This window comes from Hirundo rustica, chromosome 2 (genome assembly GCF_015227805.2).
Source record: "Hirundo rustica isolate bHirRus1 chromosome 2, bHirRus1.pri.v3, whole genome shotgun sequence".
NCBI lineage: Eukaryota > Metazoa > Chordata > Aves > Passeriformes > Hirundinidae > Hirundo > Hirundo rustica.
In genome coordinates this window covers 91,899,419-91,918,055 of record NC_053451.1, presented here as the reverse complement: position 1 = coordinate 91,918,055, position 18,637 = coordinate 91,899,419, and the positions used below count along the sequence as shown (strand labels likewise).

General features: G+C 43.1%; 1 protein-coding gene across 1 annotated transcript in view; it reads right to left on the bottom strand.

Moving 5' to 3' along the window:
* The window catches only part of SH3RF3 (SH3 domain containing ring finger 3), a 249,300-nt gene that overhangs the window by 18,674 nt on the left and 211,989 nt on the right, over window positions 1–18,637 (bottom strand). The window contains exon 8 of the mRNA XM_058419465.1: window positions 16,564–16,868. Coding sequence (XP_058275448.1) covers window positions 16,564–16,868 — 305 coding nt within the window. The remainder of the gene's footprint in view (window positions 1–16,563; window positions 16,869–18,637) is intronic.

Genomic DNA, 18,637 nt, shown 5'->3' with positions numbered 1-18,637 from the left:
TGGACCTGACTGGGAATTTTAAATGTTTTGAAAACAAAACTGAGAATAAGAAATTACTGTTCCGGTCCCAATACAGCAAAGCACATAGGCACTTCATCATATGCTTTTGTTGAACTGAGGCGGATGCAAGGCTCTAGAGAATACAAAAAGAGATAAAGAGGGAATCTAAAAACATATTTCAATATTCAATTTAGATGGAATATTAGATCTTTCAAACACTGGAGCAAAGTCAAAGGCTAGCTCAAAGGAAAAAAAGAAAATGAAACCAAACAAAACAACAAACAGAAGAGGAAGCAAAGAGTCTTAGCTATTGTTAAGCTTCCTGGAGGCTGCAGAATTCAGAAGAGGTAGAAGATAAAAGGGACTCTAACATGCTTAATCGTGAATGAGGGACAGATGACCTGCTCCACTGATACTTAGCAGTTTTAGTGCTACTTTTTCACAGGAACAGCTGAAACACAGCACAGGGAGTTGAAAACTGCTGCTGTGATGAAGTAACTCCAAACTGTGTACAGGTAAACTGAAATGCAAGAACACCAAAACAAGTGATGAAACCATGGTTCTCAAGAAGACTGTGTGACATTTCCACTTTCTTCCAAGCAGCCACCCTCTCTAGATCTAAGGTCAGATGGATGTGTTTTAGCCCTAATTTCAGTCCACCTCTTCCTTTGAAGTGTGAGCGGCCTCTTTGGTACATAAAAGAAAGAAGTAGGCCTGATAACCTTGTACATTTGACATTCAGCTTCTTTCTTTGCTCAGCAATCCACTGGATTTCAATTATCCTACAAGTAAGGAAAGTTCAGCTCAAAGCACTGAGATCTCCCCTCTCTGCTCCAGTCTCCTGCCTACCACACTGCCTACACAGAGAGGCGTAAAGTATATACTTTGGGCATGCCTGGAAAGCAGAAAACTGACAGGAAATACCTACAAAATCCCTTCCTGTGGAGACAGTACTTGGGAAATGGATTGGTTTTTTCCCACAGTACAGGAATTAGGGGGAACCTAAATGAGATTATCAGGCAAATGGTTGAAACGAAAAAATCGGAAGCACTTTTCCACACAACACATAATTAAATGGAGACTTCATGCACATAGTATTGTGGAAGCCAAAAGTATGAAGAGGTTCAAAAGGGATTAGACAAATTAATGGAGAACAGACCTAGCAGAGCTATTAAAACAGTGGTATGAATCCAAACTTTGCTTCAGTAAATCCCAACAGGTAAATGAAACATTACTTAGAGCATACACAGGGTAACTCCACCTTGCTATAAAGAGACCATAAAAACAGTAACATTCTCAGAATTATTGCTATGGTAAAAAATTTAGGTATTTTGGCAAAAGCTTAGGAAACAGGACAAAGCCAGGAATGAGCCCTCCCCTGTGCTCTCTCAGCTTTGGGAAATCAGCTGTTCAGAGACTTCCTCAGCTGCAAGGGTCTGAGAGAGGGCAAAAGGCAGCCATCAGGATGCAGTGTCAGCCAAGGAAGAGACACAAAGGGTTGGGAACCGCAACCCCAAAGCACTTTCACAGCCTTGCAACTGCTACTTGGATCCCTCAGCTCCATCTCTGCTGTGCAAACCAGAGATCAAGGGTTGCTGCACTCACACTGCACCAAGGAACTACAGAAGTACTGGTAACAGGGCTAACAAGTCCCTATTCCTTCTTGGATACCAAATTACTTCCTAACCTGGCATTGCACTGCCTTTGTACATGCCAAGGTCCTCCTTGCAGCTACCATGAGGGTCTCCTACACTATGATACTCTGTCTTGAGGACCTAACCAAATCTGAAGCCTAGAAATGTTACACCTTTGTTTTAATACAAATCAAGGTGCCTAAATGATTTAGGCAACTGTGGTAGACTATAGAGAATTGAGGCAAAACAGCTGGATAGATCATGAGTGTTCTTATGGAGCTTTAGGTTCATTTATCCAAACTAGAGGATAATCTATCATAGCTTGACTGACAGAACAGGATTCTGAAATGAGAAAAAGATGTATAAATAAATTAACTGCTAGATAAACTACTTAAAGTTTCTAAATAAGATGATTTAGACTGACTGGTTAGCTTGCTGCTCCTTCTCTCTCATAAGGAAATGAAAAAGATTTATTGGTCCTAGGAAGCACTGGAAACAACAGTCACATTTTGCAGAAAGCCAGAGCAATCTCACTTACTGAACACCTGAATGAAAGAGAATCAGTGACAGAAGTCACAATGTGCTTCGACATATTTTAGTCTTACACATAGTTGGCTCTGGCTCTACCCATCATAAGGAATAGATTTTGTTTCAGAAGCAAACAGTTAAAATTTCTTGGCCTTTCCTTGTAATCTTGTCAAATGACAGGCAAGTGACACTTGTACTTTTATGGAAAGCAGATACCTGAGGGTAAATGGTTTGGATTAGTGGAGGACATCTTGTGCTTTATCCCTGATGTATTTATTCGCTTGGCTGATCTTGTTCCAGCAGCTGTGTCACCTCAGGCTGTAATTTCAGCACTCCCAACACACTACATGGTACTGGGCTGGCCTGCACTGAGAGGGAAGGTTACTTGTGGAAACATCAGGTATCACAGGAGGGATATTCTCCTCTCAAAATCCATTTCCCATTGGAAGAAAAAAAAGGTCTGTCAGTGGACAGTGCAAAGTTGCCAGAATTTGTGTGTATACTCATTATGGTGAAATAATTCCTTCCAAGGATTAATCAGCTCCTAAAAGATGCGTTTAGCTGGAGACAGAGGAGTTAGCTGAGACTGAGAATACATCACACTTGCATGGACTGTGGCCTAGAGGGGATCAAAGCAGACGCTCCTCTTGCCTGTATTTCTGAAAATTATCTGGGCTTTGCGTTGCTGCTGGGACAGCCTAGACTGAGCAAGGGACAGGAATGAGAGGGGCCATGATGGTCTTCAGATGGTCTGATACTTTAGAAGAAGGTCCCTGACACCATCAAAGCCAGAAGCATGAAAATTTTGCTTTCTGAAGGGTGACCTCCAGTTTTGGCAGCCATCACAGCATCAAATCTCAGCATTCCCCAAAAATTTATTTCATGCATTAAAAACAACAGGCCTTGTCCCTACTCCCTTCTACCATCATGACAGTGCATCTCAAACAAAGCAAGTAGTATTACTAACACGCTCAAGCGGGTGGCTTCTCTTCTGGGTGTGAGAGAAGCTCAGCCTCTGAGCACACAGGGGCGTGCAGGGAGTCACAGGCCCTGCTGAGATGTCTCTTGCACAGTGACAGAACTGTTGTCCTGCACACTGATGAGTGATCAATTACTGAAGTGCATAAGCTTTGCAGGCAAAGCGCTGAGGTTTCTGTAACCTCCCGTTAGCTGTGCTACAGGCATTTTCACTCCTACTATATTTCCAAACAGCCCTGTGAATTACTCTTAGGACACACTAAGATGGCTGAAGTAGTTTTTTCTCATGAAGATCAACTGATCAAGTATACTCTTCAAAAAAAAAAAAAAAAAAAAAAAAAAAAAAAAAAAAAAAAAAAAAATTAAACCAGAATAATTTCAAAGTATTGCAAAGAAAGTGGCTGTTAGTGTCACAGAAATGACCAGGCCTGTAAATGACAATTTCTTTGGTAAAGTCCCCCAGGAACTGTCACTTTCCAAATGCCACAACACTAGGGTTGTAATTACTTGAGAACTATGCCATGGCAAAAACCTTGCTTTCTCAAGTCTTGGCAGTCCATGTCATAAGACCATCCTCTCTTCAGCAAAAACTAGTATTTCATCTTTTTTCCTAGTTTCATCTTTTTTCTGCTTAAAAAAATACACACACAACCCCCTATTTGCTTAAAATACCCTATACTAAAGACAGATCTTTAGGAATATAAAATTCCTCTCTGTTAAATTAAAGCACAGAGCAAGAAGGATCAGCAATGAGAAACAGAGCTAACCAAAGGGAATAATTAGGGCATAAGCAGGGAAGGGGAGCCAACAGCACTGTGGCTTTTTTTTTTTTTTTTTTCACTTTTGTACTAACCCTGGTTTGCTGTCCTGTCCCTCCAGTCTACCTTCCCTTCATTTGTCTGTTTAGCCTTCTATTTTCCTTGCCACACGACCTGCAGATATGACCATGTAATGAAATGCAACTGAGACACTGATTTAACCAATTACTGCTTGTCACGTGTGCTACCCAAGCCCATGTTCTCCATTGCCTCATTCTATCCAGCTGTGAGAAAAAACACGTTAGCTCGAATGTCAGGCTTAAAATGATTTGGGTAACTCAAGATGTGTGAGGATATGCTTTATGCCAGCACTGACAGTAGGGTAATATCAGTGATGCAGCCAGTGAGAAGTATCTCACATAGGCTACACACAGACTCACATCTGTAACCTCAAGTGCTCTCTGAAACAAATTTGTTGCATGTCTGGATTGTGCTATGCAATAAGGCAGTGACATCTGGTTGGTGTTCTCATTTGCAACTACTGCAGAAATAATTACCAGTGACAGCACATATACAGCATATTGCTCGTCACTCTGCCAGCTAGTTGACTGATGCAGAAGAGGCCAGTGTGACCTGAAATAAATGGTGAATCCTGCTAACCAATGGAAAGAAATGGTCAATTTTAACATGTAAGTTAAAAATGCTTCTGTGAAGATGTTGATGCAAATATATCTCATATCTGAAAATGATGGAAACTATATAAAGATAAAATCACTACTGCACTGGAGCAGAAATGACAGCTTTGTCATTCCATTTCTGAGCCTGCCTACCACAGATGAAGATGAAAAACCCTTTACACAAGTCAGATAATGGTACAAAACTGCAGGAGTTGATAGACAGACTGGCAGGTTTTCTTATTTTCATTTTAGCAAAACAGAGTGGGCAAAGATTAACTTAGAATTGTCCCATCCTCAGTTTGATCCTGGTTGATTGGAATGTCTCTGCCTATAAAGATAACAGAATTAGTAGCCCATTAGTTAAGCAATCACGACTTCTATTCAAGGTCCCGTACTATGATTACTTTGCTGAATCTGACAATCTTCCCAGAGCAGAGTAGGCAATATGATGAATATCTTGCACAAGTTTGTTCTTTCAACTTCTTCCTGCCAGAACAGCAATGTGTGTGTTTGAGGAGCACCTTCCAGTCTCCCGCTTTTTAAACTCAGCAGTATTCATGCAAGAATTCCAACTACAGATAACCAGATGCTACCAGTTGTTTTGCAATGTTTTCCAGTTAATGATTTTCTGTCAAACCATGAGGACATTTCAAGTATGTACGATCAGGGCTTGTCTAGGTCCCAGCGCTAGTCAATCTTTCCATTAATTACTTGCTGTGTGAGCTACTGAGTGTACTTCTAAAACTACCAGTAGGTACTGAGTTGATTGAGTCCACAAGCAGTGTCCTGGTTTTATCTGGGACAGAGTCAATTTTCTTCATAGTAGCTTGTATGGTGCTATATTTTGGATTTGTGACCGCACAGCGTTAATAACACACCCTGTTTTAGTTAGCAAGCAGCCCTTGCACATTGTTAAGGCTGTTTCTGCCGCTCACCCACCCCACCAACAAGGGGGCTGGGGGTGTACAAGGAGTTGGGAAGTGACACAGCTAGGACAGCTGACCCCAAGTGACCAAACAGATATACCAGACCATATGGTGTCTTGCTCAGCAATTGAAAGCCTGGGGAAGAGGTAGGAAGTGGGGCACATTCAGGGTAATGGTGTTTGTCATCCCAAATCACCATTATTGTAACAGAGCTGAAGATCTGCCTGTCAGTGGGAAATGGTGAATGAATTCCTTGTTTTGCTTTGCTTGTGTGCACAGTTTTTGCTTCACCTATTAAAAGTGTCTTTATCTCATTCCTCATTCCTCTCATTTCACACTTTTACTGATTCTTTCCCCCTTCCTACTGTGGCAGGGAGTGAGTGAGTGGCTGTGTATGTCTAAGCTGCCTGCCAGCGTTTATCCACAACGGCAGGATTAATGGGGTAAGAATTTGAAACAATTTTCCAAAAATGGAGAAATTATCCCAGATCACCATAATGAAATTTGCAAAGACAAGCATGATATACAACTGTTTGGAACGAGAAAACAAATGCTGCAATATGAGCAGTGACTGGCCAGCCAACAGCTCTGCAAAGGGACATAGAAGTTACACTGGGTCACAAACTGGGAGTAAGTCAAGATGCTGTTGTGAAAAAGACAAGCTTTATCTGTAAACAATTTTATATATAAGTAATGGAAAGTGCTTATTCCACCCTAATTTGCACTAATCAAGATCTAGGCACAACTCCACTCTGGTCACTGCTCTTTAAGACCCCAGCAAGCTGAAGACCACCAAGAAGAGAGTTGAAAATGTAAGTGGAGGTCTAGAAAATACTGTGAAGCAAGGTGAGGAACTGGGCTCAGTGAGGCTGAAAGAAGAGAATTCTCAAGGACCAAACACATTATTTGTTCTCCAACATGTGAAAGGCTGTCAAGAGAAAGCTGATCAGCAGTCCCAAGCAAGACATGAAGAAGCAAGATTGAATTATAACCATGAAAGATTTGAGAGATAATAGGGAATTTTCTGACCCAAGGAATATGAAAGGAGGGAATGGGTTGTTCAGGAAAGTTGCAGAATTGTCTTAATGGCAGAATTTCAAGAAAAGTTAGGAATCTCTGTCGGGTATTTGGCATCCACCTGACTTTCTCACAGTGGATGAATGGAAATCCATTTCAGACTCCAGGACCACCACCCTTACTACCTCCCCTGCGCCACTGTCTCTGCTGGCCAGTTTTATCTCTCAGCCAGGTTCACTCTAAGTCTGCAAACCAGGAGTATCTGGCTTAGATCTAAAACCTGCCCAGAAAAATTTTAAAAGTTGGAAAATCAGTTCCCTCTTTTACATCCTGGTCAAAGCCTAGCTTATGCATTTCCCTTGCCACAGCAGGCCACATTGTGTTGATAGGATCTGTCTTCCTGACCTCCTCCCTTTTCTGTCCCAAAACTAAAGATATAAAAAATAGCACGACATTGTACAGAAGGGAATCGAGATCTCTGAGGTCATAAAAAAAGCCACCTATTCCATTTAAAAATATACTAGTTCTGGACTGATCATGACTTGGGAGAAAAAACTACAGCACAGGAGATCTACTTTACTGCAAAATAAGTTGGCCATGGACTTGCATTAAATGACTTCTTCTCTCCCTGAGACATGTGGTGGTGAAGCCCGATGCCAGTCTGCTTCTAGTGTGTGAATACAGTGATCTGGGACTGAAGGTTAGTGTTACAGCTTCTGTAGTCTTAACTTACAGAAGCATGGTAGTCAATATGAACCAAACAAAATATATGCAAAAAAAGGCAAAGCAAGGGGTTGAGTTCTGCCTTTATAATAAATTGCCTTTTTAGAAGGTTGACTGCTTAACACACTATATTAATAGATCATAGGCAACCTGCAGATGTAGTATCAGAAAAGTGACTTTTGCAGGGTGTACTTTTTGAATTCCTGAGACTAATCTTTTCTCCATAGGGCAAAAAAACAAAAAAAGGGTTTTTTTCAGTTCTTCAGAGATGAGCACTGACTCCATGTCTTCACTTGGTCCAAAGAGAATTATTAGATGCTTGAGACATTCAGTCAAAAAAAGTAACAATCCAGACTGGCTCTAAAGTGGCTTTGCCATTTGGCACATGAAAGGTGGAGGGCTTGTAAATTTTTATGCTGCTTCTGTAATATGAATAATAAACAAAAATGTACAAAATAAGATAAATATAACTTGGTTATGCCCTCAAGTTACATAACAAAAATAGAAACATGCCACAGATATTTGGTGACTGTTTTAACATGCTATTTCTACAGTACTGATGTTTTGTCAGAAACTGCAATTTCTTTCAGTTTACGTAATTCTTTTAGCAGAGCTTGCTGAACGATTTCTGCATTGATTGTAGATATTTTAACCCACCTAGGAAAAAGAAACATGGGCACTGTGAAGTTGATTAGAGACAATTTTCACAGGAAAGTTCAGGCTTTGTCTCCATAAAAAAACTGCATTGGCACTTTAAATTCTTGCAGCTCAATGAGTAATCTCTGTTGCCTTTTGGTGGTTTAATACTTACTGGCTTGTGAATTCACAGTTGGAAAACCACTGAAGAAAACAAATGAGTCCTGAATGTGTGGGATGCCAAGATGCCACCGACTCTGACACACTGCAAGTTGTTTCATTTTCAAGGCATCCAGCTTCCTACTCTGTTTTTCTGCTGGAATGGTTTCATCCTGCATGTCTTCCTTCCTGGGAATGGTGGGGTAGTGTCAGCTCATGCCAGCTGTGTGTGTTACTGCTTCAGGCAGAAAGGAGAACTATGGGGACAAGGAGAGCATTCACACTCTGGGCTTTTTAACCCATGCATGAGGACTGTGAGCTTGATGTCATGAGGGAATGAGAGATCAAGACATGTTCTTCAGGAATAGGGCAGGGAGAGGGCAGAAACTGTGAGAGAATGCTCAGCTGCAGAGCTGTGTGTTCTGGGGTGGGGACTGGCCCCTATGATCCCGCAACAGGCAGAATGTGTCAATGTCCCCCACTGATAGCACAAGAGCACTTACATTTCACCTGACTAATCCAAGGAGGTACTTGCCATCCCCACCCACAGCCTGGCCCCATCCAGCCATCTGGTCCTGCACAATTTCTTCTGCAGGCAGGGGAATGCCATGGGAACACCAGCACTGGGATGCTCACACGCAGACACACACTCATGCACACATACGCCTCCAGCCTTCTGCTTCCAGTGCTCCCTTGCATGCTCTTTCTTTTGTCAGTTCTACTTACTTCCTTAAGCCATGCTAAGGATTTAGCAAAAGCTCGTGAGTCCTCTGTGCTATAAAATAAGGTCTCTACAGGTGCCAGGAGAATTCTGTGCCTTGGCATCCAAACAGCTTGATCTCCAGTTAGTAGATAAACTGAATTTCCTCTTGAAGGTAAAGCACTGTCCATCTTCTCTTCCCCACGATCTGCTTCCCCTCAAGGCCGTAGAATATAGCACAGAACCACTCAAAAGAGTGTTAGAGAAATCCACTGTGGACACTTGAGAAATCCTGTGACAGCACTGTGAGGCAGATAAGCAGAGGCGGGGGGAGAGGAGAGAAAAAAGGAATAGCTTTCGGAGACTGCTTGGCAGCAAAGTTAGCGCTTGAAATATCTGTGGGGAGTTTGAAAGCATTTCCTAACATCAAAAATGTGAAGAAGAAAAAGAAATTTTGATCAATGACTTATTGCCCTTGATCTAAGCAAAAGAATCCTAGCCAGTCAGAAATAACAGAAATCTGTTTTATTGTAAAGCTTAAGTTTTCCATGTTTTGACAGCTGGGGCTCAAGCTTTTGGCTGGGTAATTTGCCAGGCTTAAAATATTCATCACTGTGTTGCCAGGTTTTTGTCCTTTCAAACTGAGCACTAACGATGAAGGAGAAGGTGCTGGAGAGATTTTAAGCATGAGTTTTCTGCCCTAAAACAGAACTTTGTGGCCTGAGTTCACATGACCAGAAAAAGAGGTTTCCACTCCCTGGCCAAGTTTCTGGTGAATCACTTGCTGGTCACTGTGCCAAGATTCACTTTCTGGAGCATGGGAAGCAGTGGCTCATTTGTAATGAAGACAGCCCCCTTGCCTTTGTTGAGAGGAAATGGATTAACAGTATGTATTCTGTGTACAAATCTTGAGAGAACTGAACTAAAATACTCTAGTCTAAAGCATCCTTACCAAGAAACAAACTGGAACACGTTACACTGAAAAGTCATAGCTGATTCTGAAAATGATCAGCGAAATGCAGGTGTTGGTGGTTCCTGGATCAACTCAGATGTCTTACAGAGTACTCAGGAAAATTAGTGTCACAGAATTGATTCTTTTTGACTGAAACTTTTAGATTTGCATTGGTTACTATTCCAGTGTTCCTCCCTCTTAATGCATCCTACATTTATTCTAAGAATGCAAGTCAGGCTCTTCTGGTCTTGTGCAATTTTTTTATTGTTATGTCTTTCACTGTTTTCATTTAATCACCTAGTTGTTATCATTCCATTTCACACCTGTGCAACTTATTGGGCTTTCTTAGTTGCACATAAGGGAAATGTTTTTCCCAAATAGAAAAAATGTTAAATAATTTCATATCTGCTAGGAAGACTGAATTCCTCTTCCAGGAACTCAGGATCAGCCTTATTGACTTTGTATCTGAAAAACCTACTTGCATCAACCCTGTCCTTAGCTTCCTCTACTCATCACAGGTGACCACTATTTTTGTCACATCATTTTATATCTACAAAGTCCTTGCAAGTGTTCCACACTTCATTTTTGAGATTGATCTTTCATTTTCTGGATATTTCTTTAGGGATATGAAGTGATAACAAATCACTTTCACTCAGGGACAAGTTAATATGAGATGAAGTTGCAATGCAGAAACTAACAGTAAGTAAAAACTGAAAGTGCATAATTGTGTAGGATCTGGTTCTTCAGGAAGTTTCAGTTTGACCATCTGATAGCTTAACTGGACAGATGTAATAACTAAGGTCAAAGAGCATCTCAAGATTTTATGAAGACAAATTTCCAAAGGGTCTTTGATCTAGTCTCCAAGTCTACATAAAGCAGGGTGGCTGACTAAGTGTGCAGGCAGGAGGCCTGCACTGAGGGATGCTGCCAGGTAGGACTGGGCACTGGGCTGCAGTTTAGGAGAAGGAAGAGAAAGGCACTGACAGGAATGGGAAGTGGTGGAGAGGGAAGTCTCTCTGGTCATGTCTATTCTGGCACAAAAGACAAAGTCAGGATTTAGCAACAAACTGCATCCATTAATCTTTGTGGGTTTTGGCTTATATCAGCTTCCTGCTCTACTCCACACTGGTGCAGTCCTGCGTGCAGTTTTGGGCCCACAATGTAAGAAACATATAAAGCTATTAGGAGTATCCAAAGAAGGGCTATGAAGATGGTGAAGAGCCTTGAGGGGAAGTCATGTGAGGAGCTTCTGAGACAACTTATCTCATGAGAATGAGGGGAGACTCACAGCAATCTACAACTTCCTCATGAGAAGCAGTGCAGGGACAGACACTGATCTCTTCTTCTGGTGCCTAGTGACAGGACCCAAGGCAATGGCCTGAAGTTGTGCCAGGGGAGGTCTAGGTTGGATATCAGAAGAAGTTTCTTCACCCAGAGGGTGGCTGGGCACTGGAACAGGCTCTCCAGGGAAGAGGTCACAGCACCAGCCCGACAGTTCAGTAAACATTTGGACAATGCTCCCAAGTACAGGGTGTGCTTCTTGGGGCTGTCCTGTGCAGGGCCAGGAGATGAACTTGATGATCCTTGTGGGTCCCTTCCATCTCAGGATATTGTATGATTCTGTGAACTAGCACCCTCCCAGGACAACACAGGAGCATGGCTTGTGTCACAGTACTTATCAGGACTGTTCTTGATGAGCAGTCTAGATGTAACCATCCTATTTTGGGCAGAAAAAAAGCTTAGAAGCACGGATATGCAGGGACATTTGCAGGGCCAGAAAACAGGCCTTGGCTTGTACTATTTTGCAATGTAGTTCTCACACCAGCATCATGCCAAACATACTGTATCATTTGAGGAATGCATTTATTTTGAGCAGGACTGATACTTGAGAGTGAGTGACACTGGTGAAAACAGACAGATGTTTACGGATTCAGTCTTCACATGCAAAACTGTTGGTGTGTGTTCAAAGTAATTTTCTGAAGATGTTTCTCTTCTTATCTTAACATCATGAAACAGCAGCCCAGTGTATTTGCCCATTTGTTGTGACTTGTTAATCTAGATCCTCTACATATTCCAGGAATACAGTTCTTAAATTTAAAGCTGCAAACAGACTTGTTCTCTCACCATACTTATAAGAAATGTTTAATTTTACATTGCCAATTTTCAAATATTTCAATATATTCTGGCTAGGTAAAGTGGTAAAGAATTGCTGCAATACAGTGATGAATTAATGTCTTACTTTATTTTCCTCTCTGTCAGCTCTTGGGCCAGATATTTTGGAAGAGTTTAATCAAAATCTTCATCAAAAGCCAAATGAGTGGATTTTAAAGAAAGTTTAATTACAGTGGTCAAACCACCCAGCATGATTTGCTTGATTTGATTAACATAATGAGGAGCTCATTTAATGAGAAATGCATTAATTCATTCAAACAAGTGGTTTTATCAGTGGTATTAAGCATCAACCCAGATTATGTACAGCAGAAACTATTATAGCAAAAATTGAGCAAGGTCAAAGCAGTAGTCATACCATAATTACAAGCTCTCAGCTGTAATCTAACAGTTGAACTTGGGCAGTAATCACCCCACCCAAACAAGCAGGATCCCTATTTTAAAAAGCACCCAAACCATACAGTTTTGCTCCATTTCCACAGCTGAGACCTCCATCTCTTTCTTTCAGATGTTCATAAGATTTGGGAACTGGGACTGAATTTTTTGACTTTCAGATGGTTACACTTGCAGATAATTAGTAAAAAATGATAAAGAGGTCAAGGAACCCTGCTACCACTCCACACCCTTAAAGGAAATGGATGTTGTCCATCTGCTCTCTGTTCTAGCTCTCCCCTGGCCCTGTGATGTCTTTGGGATGCTCCCATCCCTAACTTGGCATAGAGTGACCCTGGGGAAAAGTTAGTATTTTACTTCTGGAGAATGGGAACTACTTTTTGGAAAAAGAAAAAAAATGGCTTAAGTGTGAAGTATTTGAGAAAAAGAGGAGTCTCCTTCACCCCTTCCTCTTTTCCACTGCCTTCTTTAGATACATGTCACACCCTATACTTCAATTCCCCTGCTTCAGGACTCCTTCCTGTGGGCTTTGAACAGCACCCTTCACCTGGACCCCCCACTGGCACACCTTCTCTGGTGCTCCCTGCTCTATCTCCCAGCAGCTGCCAACGCTCTTCTCTCTCCTATGCTGCCCTGACCACTGTTACCTCTTTGACTTGTGCCGCGCTCCCTCACCTTTACTCAGGCCACTTGTTATTCCTGCAGTGTCTGCGCTGCCGCTGCGGGAGCCGCCTTTCCTGCTGCTTCCCACTGTGCCCGTACAGCACTGAAACTTCTTTGATTTTCAAGTGCTCTACTTCTCAGCCTGCTTGGCTGCCAGAGTACTTTCCAAGTACTGTTGCACAGTGGACTTAAGCACTGTCTGTGGCACAGTTTTTCATCAGCTACCACCAGCAGCCGGTAAAGGAGACCATGCTCAAAACTGTTCCCTAAGCAGACGGGAGGCTGGTCAAGGAGCTGAGACGTAGAGCACAAGCCCAGTTGCAATGGGATCCTCCAGGATTAGACGCAGACCAACGATTGAAGACTGACATGAAGGTAGAATTTTACCTCCTGATGAAGTCAGCAGGAAAATGACAGTAAGACGCTATTATTAGGGTACCTAAATGAATGTAAGTACCAAGGTTCACCTGCAGCTTTGGAAATCTGGATCAAGATCTTCAAGAAATAAGCTGAAGTAGGGAACTAGAGATGTAAAAAAAAATAGACCTAAGGATTTATTTGCTATATTAATAGAAAATGAGCAAGAAAATCATTCATGCTGATTTGAAAATCCCAACCCTTAGGATTCTTTCTGCCAGTTGTCTTTAAACCACTTTAAGGAAGTGAGTAAAAGTTGGAATTGGAGTCTGTTGATTTTAGGGAAATCTTGGGATTTGTCAATGTGTGACTGCTGCACACAAACAGGAACCTGTGATATTGTCATATAAATGTTTGCACAGAGGAAAGCATTAACAGTGATGACTGCACCATACACTCAGCAAGGCTATTCCTGAGGTGAAGTAGATTCCATCTTGGAACAAGCAACACAAACAGCATACATGGACTCACTGCAGAAGCTGCCCCTTGGTGTCACATTTAGTATCCCTGAGTGAAATCCACGTGGGAAATCATAAACCATAAATTTTTAAAAGATCATATCTTAAAACACTTTTTTCCCACTATCTCCCAGCCCAGCCTTCAAGCAGACAATCAACATTACTAAAGTTATAACCTGAAGAAAATTCCCCAAGGACCAATATATCTCACCATACTAGAGTGATAAATGCAAAAATTGCAATTTATCTCCACAGCCCTCAAAAGAACCATGAAAAACAATGGATCCTTGTCATGTCCATCCCTGAATACAAACTACTCCTTTTTATGTACCATATGCCATCTGTACCACAGTGAACTCACACTGACAATTCCTGCATAAAAGAACACCATGGTTATTAACAAGAAGACGTCTCCTAAACCAGTTATTCTCTGATCATTCAGCCTTTTTCCTCAATGGTATCCTACAAAAGACACTGGAAAGACTAAGTTAGGATTAAAGTTAACAATTTCATGCGACACCAAAAATTGTTGAGTCTAACAACAACGCTAATTTTATGGCACATTACAATTTACATCACATATGACTTGCTAATCTCAGTTTCTCAGGAGGTAATTACCTGTGCATTTCTTCCATCCTGTGTTCAACAGAGCTGAAGACCTTATTACCTCTCCTCTTACTAACTTCCTCTCTGTTCCCTTCATCTCAAAATACCTGACTGATTAATATAATGAAACTGAACTCAGAAAATTTGCTTCTGATCTTTGCTTATCTGAGAGCTGGCTAGCTATGTTCCTCCTTGTGTTTTTTCTCCTCAATCTTGTCTGATTTTTTCTTATTATGTGCATTGATAACAGATAGTGCCTTTCGCCACTGATATTCCCTCTGAGTTTTATGACACCTTCCTATTTACTATAAAACCTGCCCAATCAGCCTTCACTTTGAAAATATCAAGCCCTGTTACAGACATAGTTCCAGTTCTGACTCACAAATGCCTTTCTGAGTAGTTATATGGCTTTTATTCTGGCACTATCCAAACTCTTAGTTGCTTCAAAGAAATATTTGGGCTTAGCAAAGAGTAATAACACAACTTATCTGGCCAAACATCAGTGACTATTTCTAAAAGGAAAGGAAACATTGCTAATTCAGCTCTTTCTAAAATGAAAGTGAACTATAACATGGACAAGATTCAGGAATATGTTGTTCAACCAGGGCAGTTATGTATTACCCAACTGAGTCAGAAATGACAATTTTTACTGTCACTTCTCTCTGATACTCCCCTGATAGTGAACTGTTCTTTGGCAACACCCATTGCAGTGATGTTGTGTATTATTTTCTTTTCCCCTTCATGCATGGAGTTCAAAAACCTCTTAACTTTAATTCTCTGCATCCCAGTTCCGTAAATTTAAGCTGTAACAGCTTGGGAAAGATTAACCAGTATCTCAGGACTGTGCTCGATACAATTTTGCCTATGGACTTTCAGCATGCAGTATCACATGAATTAAAATATATGGACCTATCACTTAATGCATTTTAGGAAGTAATAAATGAGCCAGTACATAATGCTCTGAGGCAATGTGCAGCTCTACCACCTCCTGCCAAATACTATTCCCTTCCTTGGACCTGCAGAAGTAGTAGGTGTTGTTCTGCTTCCACCACATGCAGTCCTTGACGCACACCTGAGAGCTGTTCTTTGTAATCGAGTACCTAAATGTCACATCCAGGGCAGAATTTCTACACCCTTCTTCTTTCACCAAAATGCATTCAGGGAAAATTCAAGACAGGATTAAGGAAAGCATTTTAAAACTTATATTCCTCATTTTGTGCAACTAAGGGTTATCTGTGGCCCTGAGGACACATGAGGCCTGCCACCTCAGCATTACCACGTACAAAGAAACTGTTTACTCCACATGTGTCTGTCACCACGGAAAAGCTGAGGGAACATATGGAATTTTTTTCAGGTTCAAAGGAAAAGCAGGCCCCCACATCTTTTCCTCCTACTCAGATACAAACCAGGATCTTGCTCTGCTATCCAGTACAGAGATAATCTTCAGCAATGATATACGGGAACTGCTGACACAATGTAAACATTTGGTAAAAGCAAAATATTTGCCAAGAACCTAAAAGGCTGGGAGCTTAAAGCAGCCCTCCTCGCTGGCTTTCCTTAGCAAGGTGTGCCAGGGAACACGTACCCAGCTATCGGTCCCACTGCTGGCTCCTAAGAGATTAACCCTACGGTACATTGTACCTACATCCCACCGAGCAGTATTCGATTACCTTCTTCTCTTTTTGGCTGTGCCACTGCAATAAAAGTTTCTTGAAGAAAATGAGATGTTTCTGGAAGAGCAAAACAGCTCCTATCACTCACGAGCCAACGTTTTACTGTGCCTGAGGCACCTGCTGCGTGGCTGGTGCCACCATCAGCCCCTTGGACACAGGGAGGCAGAGGGATTCTGACTTGGCCATCCGGTTCCGATGGACAAGAGCCTGCTACATCTCGCTGCACCACTGCAAATTTGCAGATCTCGGCGCTGATTATTGGAAGACACAAAAATTCAGACCATTCAACCTTGTTTCCCACCTGCGAGCAGGAAACGCGAGAGCAGTGTTGCGGATGGTGGCAGGGGGGAAGATGAAGTGTGGAAAGAGGGCGAGATGAGGATGCCCGAGCTGTCTGGCGACGGAAACCAGTTTTCGCAGGGTGCCTCCTCAAGAGCCCAGCGGGAGGGCGATGCGGCGGCAGCAGGAGGCACGGCAGAGGCACGGCGGCCCTTACCTTCTCGTTCTTCCTCTCCTCGGGTTTGGCGGCAGGCCCGGGCGCGGCGGGGCCGCCCAGGGTCCCGCCGCCCACGTCCCCGTTGAGGTGCGCGGCGCTGACGTTGGGCGGGGTGATGGCGGCGGCGGCGGAGGTGAGCGGGATGAGGGGCCGCGCCCCCGGGGCGGGCGGCTGGTGGCCGTGCTGCGGGGACACGGCCGGGTGAGGCCGAATGGCCGCGGCGGGCAGGCGGGACGGCGAGCCGGGCGTCCGCAGAGGCGAGACCGTGGCCGTGGGTCGCTCCGGGGCCGGCACCGCCGGGTGCGCTGCGGGAGAGCACAGAGCCCGGTTAAATTCCCCTCGCGCTGCCTCCATGGGCCCTTCAGCCACCAGAGCCCACTTGGTCAGAGCACGGCGTCAACAGCACCCCGGGTTCGATCCCCTCAGGGACCATTCACCTAAAGAGTTGGCGTCGGAGATCCCTGTGGTCCCTTCCAACTCAGAATGTTCTGTGATTCTGTCCGTGAAGGTGCCCGGGGCCCGACGGGGACATAACCTCTGAGCCTTTGCCCAGGATATCTCACCCTGCTAGTGTTTTTGGCTAATTCCCCTCCTGGCTGCAAAGCCCTGTCCAAAGTCACCAAAATTGGCTTGTTACCCCCAGTGATGCCACTGGGGAATGGCATTCACTATCCCTGCCCATGCCTGGAAAGAAATACCTAACCTGCTGACTTTTAAAAATACATTATCTCGTTCCAGCTGAGCTGTTTTCTGCACCCCCAGGGCCCCCTCGTAACGTGATCGGTTTTGGAGCAATGCAACACGGGACCTAAGGGGTTAGCCCAGATGATCCACGCTGACCCCGCAGACAGCAATTACAAAAGGAGGTCTCTTGTTTCAGCCCTAACGAAATGATCAACATCACATCACTGTGCTGCAGGGGATAAATTAAGCAGAAATCCACCGGAGGATTTCTGAGCTCAGCCTCCTCTCTGCCAGTAAAGTCCCTAAGGGACTATGCAGTGCCTTTTAGTCTGGCTGCTCCTGCTAAGCAAACCCTGCCTGCAAGCAGTGGGAACAAGGAATTAGAGCTCGCCCATTTAAGGGTGACTGTGACACGCTGATGAGGTGACTGTGACACACTGATGAGGTCAGCTCCCTAGGGACTCCAGAGCACGTTGCATGCTTTAGGATGCAAAAAATGTGACAAAGCTTTGGGTCCATTTCCACAGTGATGTTGTGTATGAATTCCAGCTTGGTTGATTGCTTAGGTGTTACCTAAATACAGCTCCACTTCAAGTATGTACAGCCTAGAAGCTGAGTCCATACTCAGACATTCACTCATATAAATGATTCAATAATAGGACTGGCTGAAAAGTGCCCAGTTCATAAATGCTTTCAAGGTTTCATAATCTTGTTTAGTTCTGTCTCAGTGCAAAACTTGAACCTCCGAACATTTTTCTGAGCACAACATGCTCACTCACCCCACAATAGCCTCTACTTTGGTCAGGTTATTCACCTGGGATGTGAAAACATAGAATGTGATCGTTGCACTGCTCTCTTATGTGGAGAACAGCTCTGGAAAGCCATCAATTCCCTTGATGAGCAACATGAGCCAGTACAGCTTCATGACTGGTCTGGCTGAACTATTCATTCCTGACAGAAAACTTTGAGTCCAGCAAATCAATTTTTCTTTGACCAAGATGCATTTTACTGTAAAATTTCTGACCCACTTTGATCTGTCACTTTCTGACAAATTCATCTGAAGGACAAACTTTTATGTGGCTGGAGTTAACTCAATCTGTAACTAAACAACAATGCTAGAACAACCCAAACCACTAGTTTCTATTCCTATGGTTATCGCTGGCACCCATTATTAGGGATTAGATTGATGGAGTGCCATTAATTATATTCACTGCACCAACTGAGAACTCCGGCCAGGAGGGAATTTCATCTCCCAGCCTTCCACCCTGTTATCTGATGTGATACTGGACATGATGGGCCAGTCATCATCAGATTAGCACCTCCAAAGTTTATATGACTCTCCCTCACAGAGGCTCCTTGCCTCTATAACATCTTCTTTTACTAATGTTTA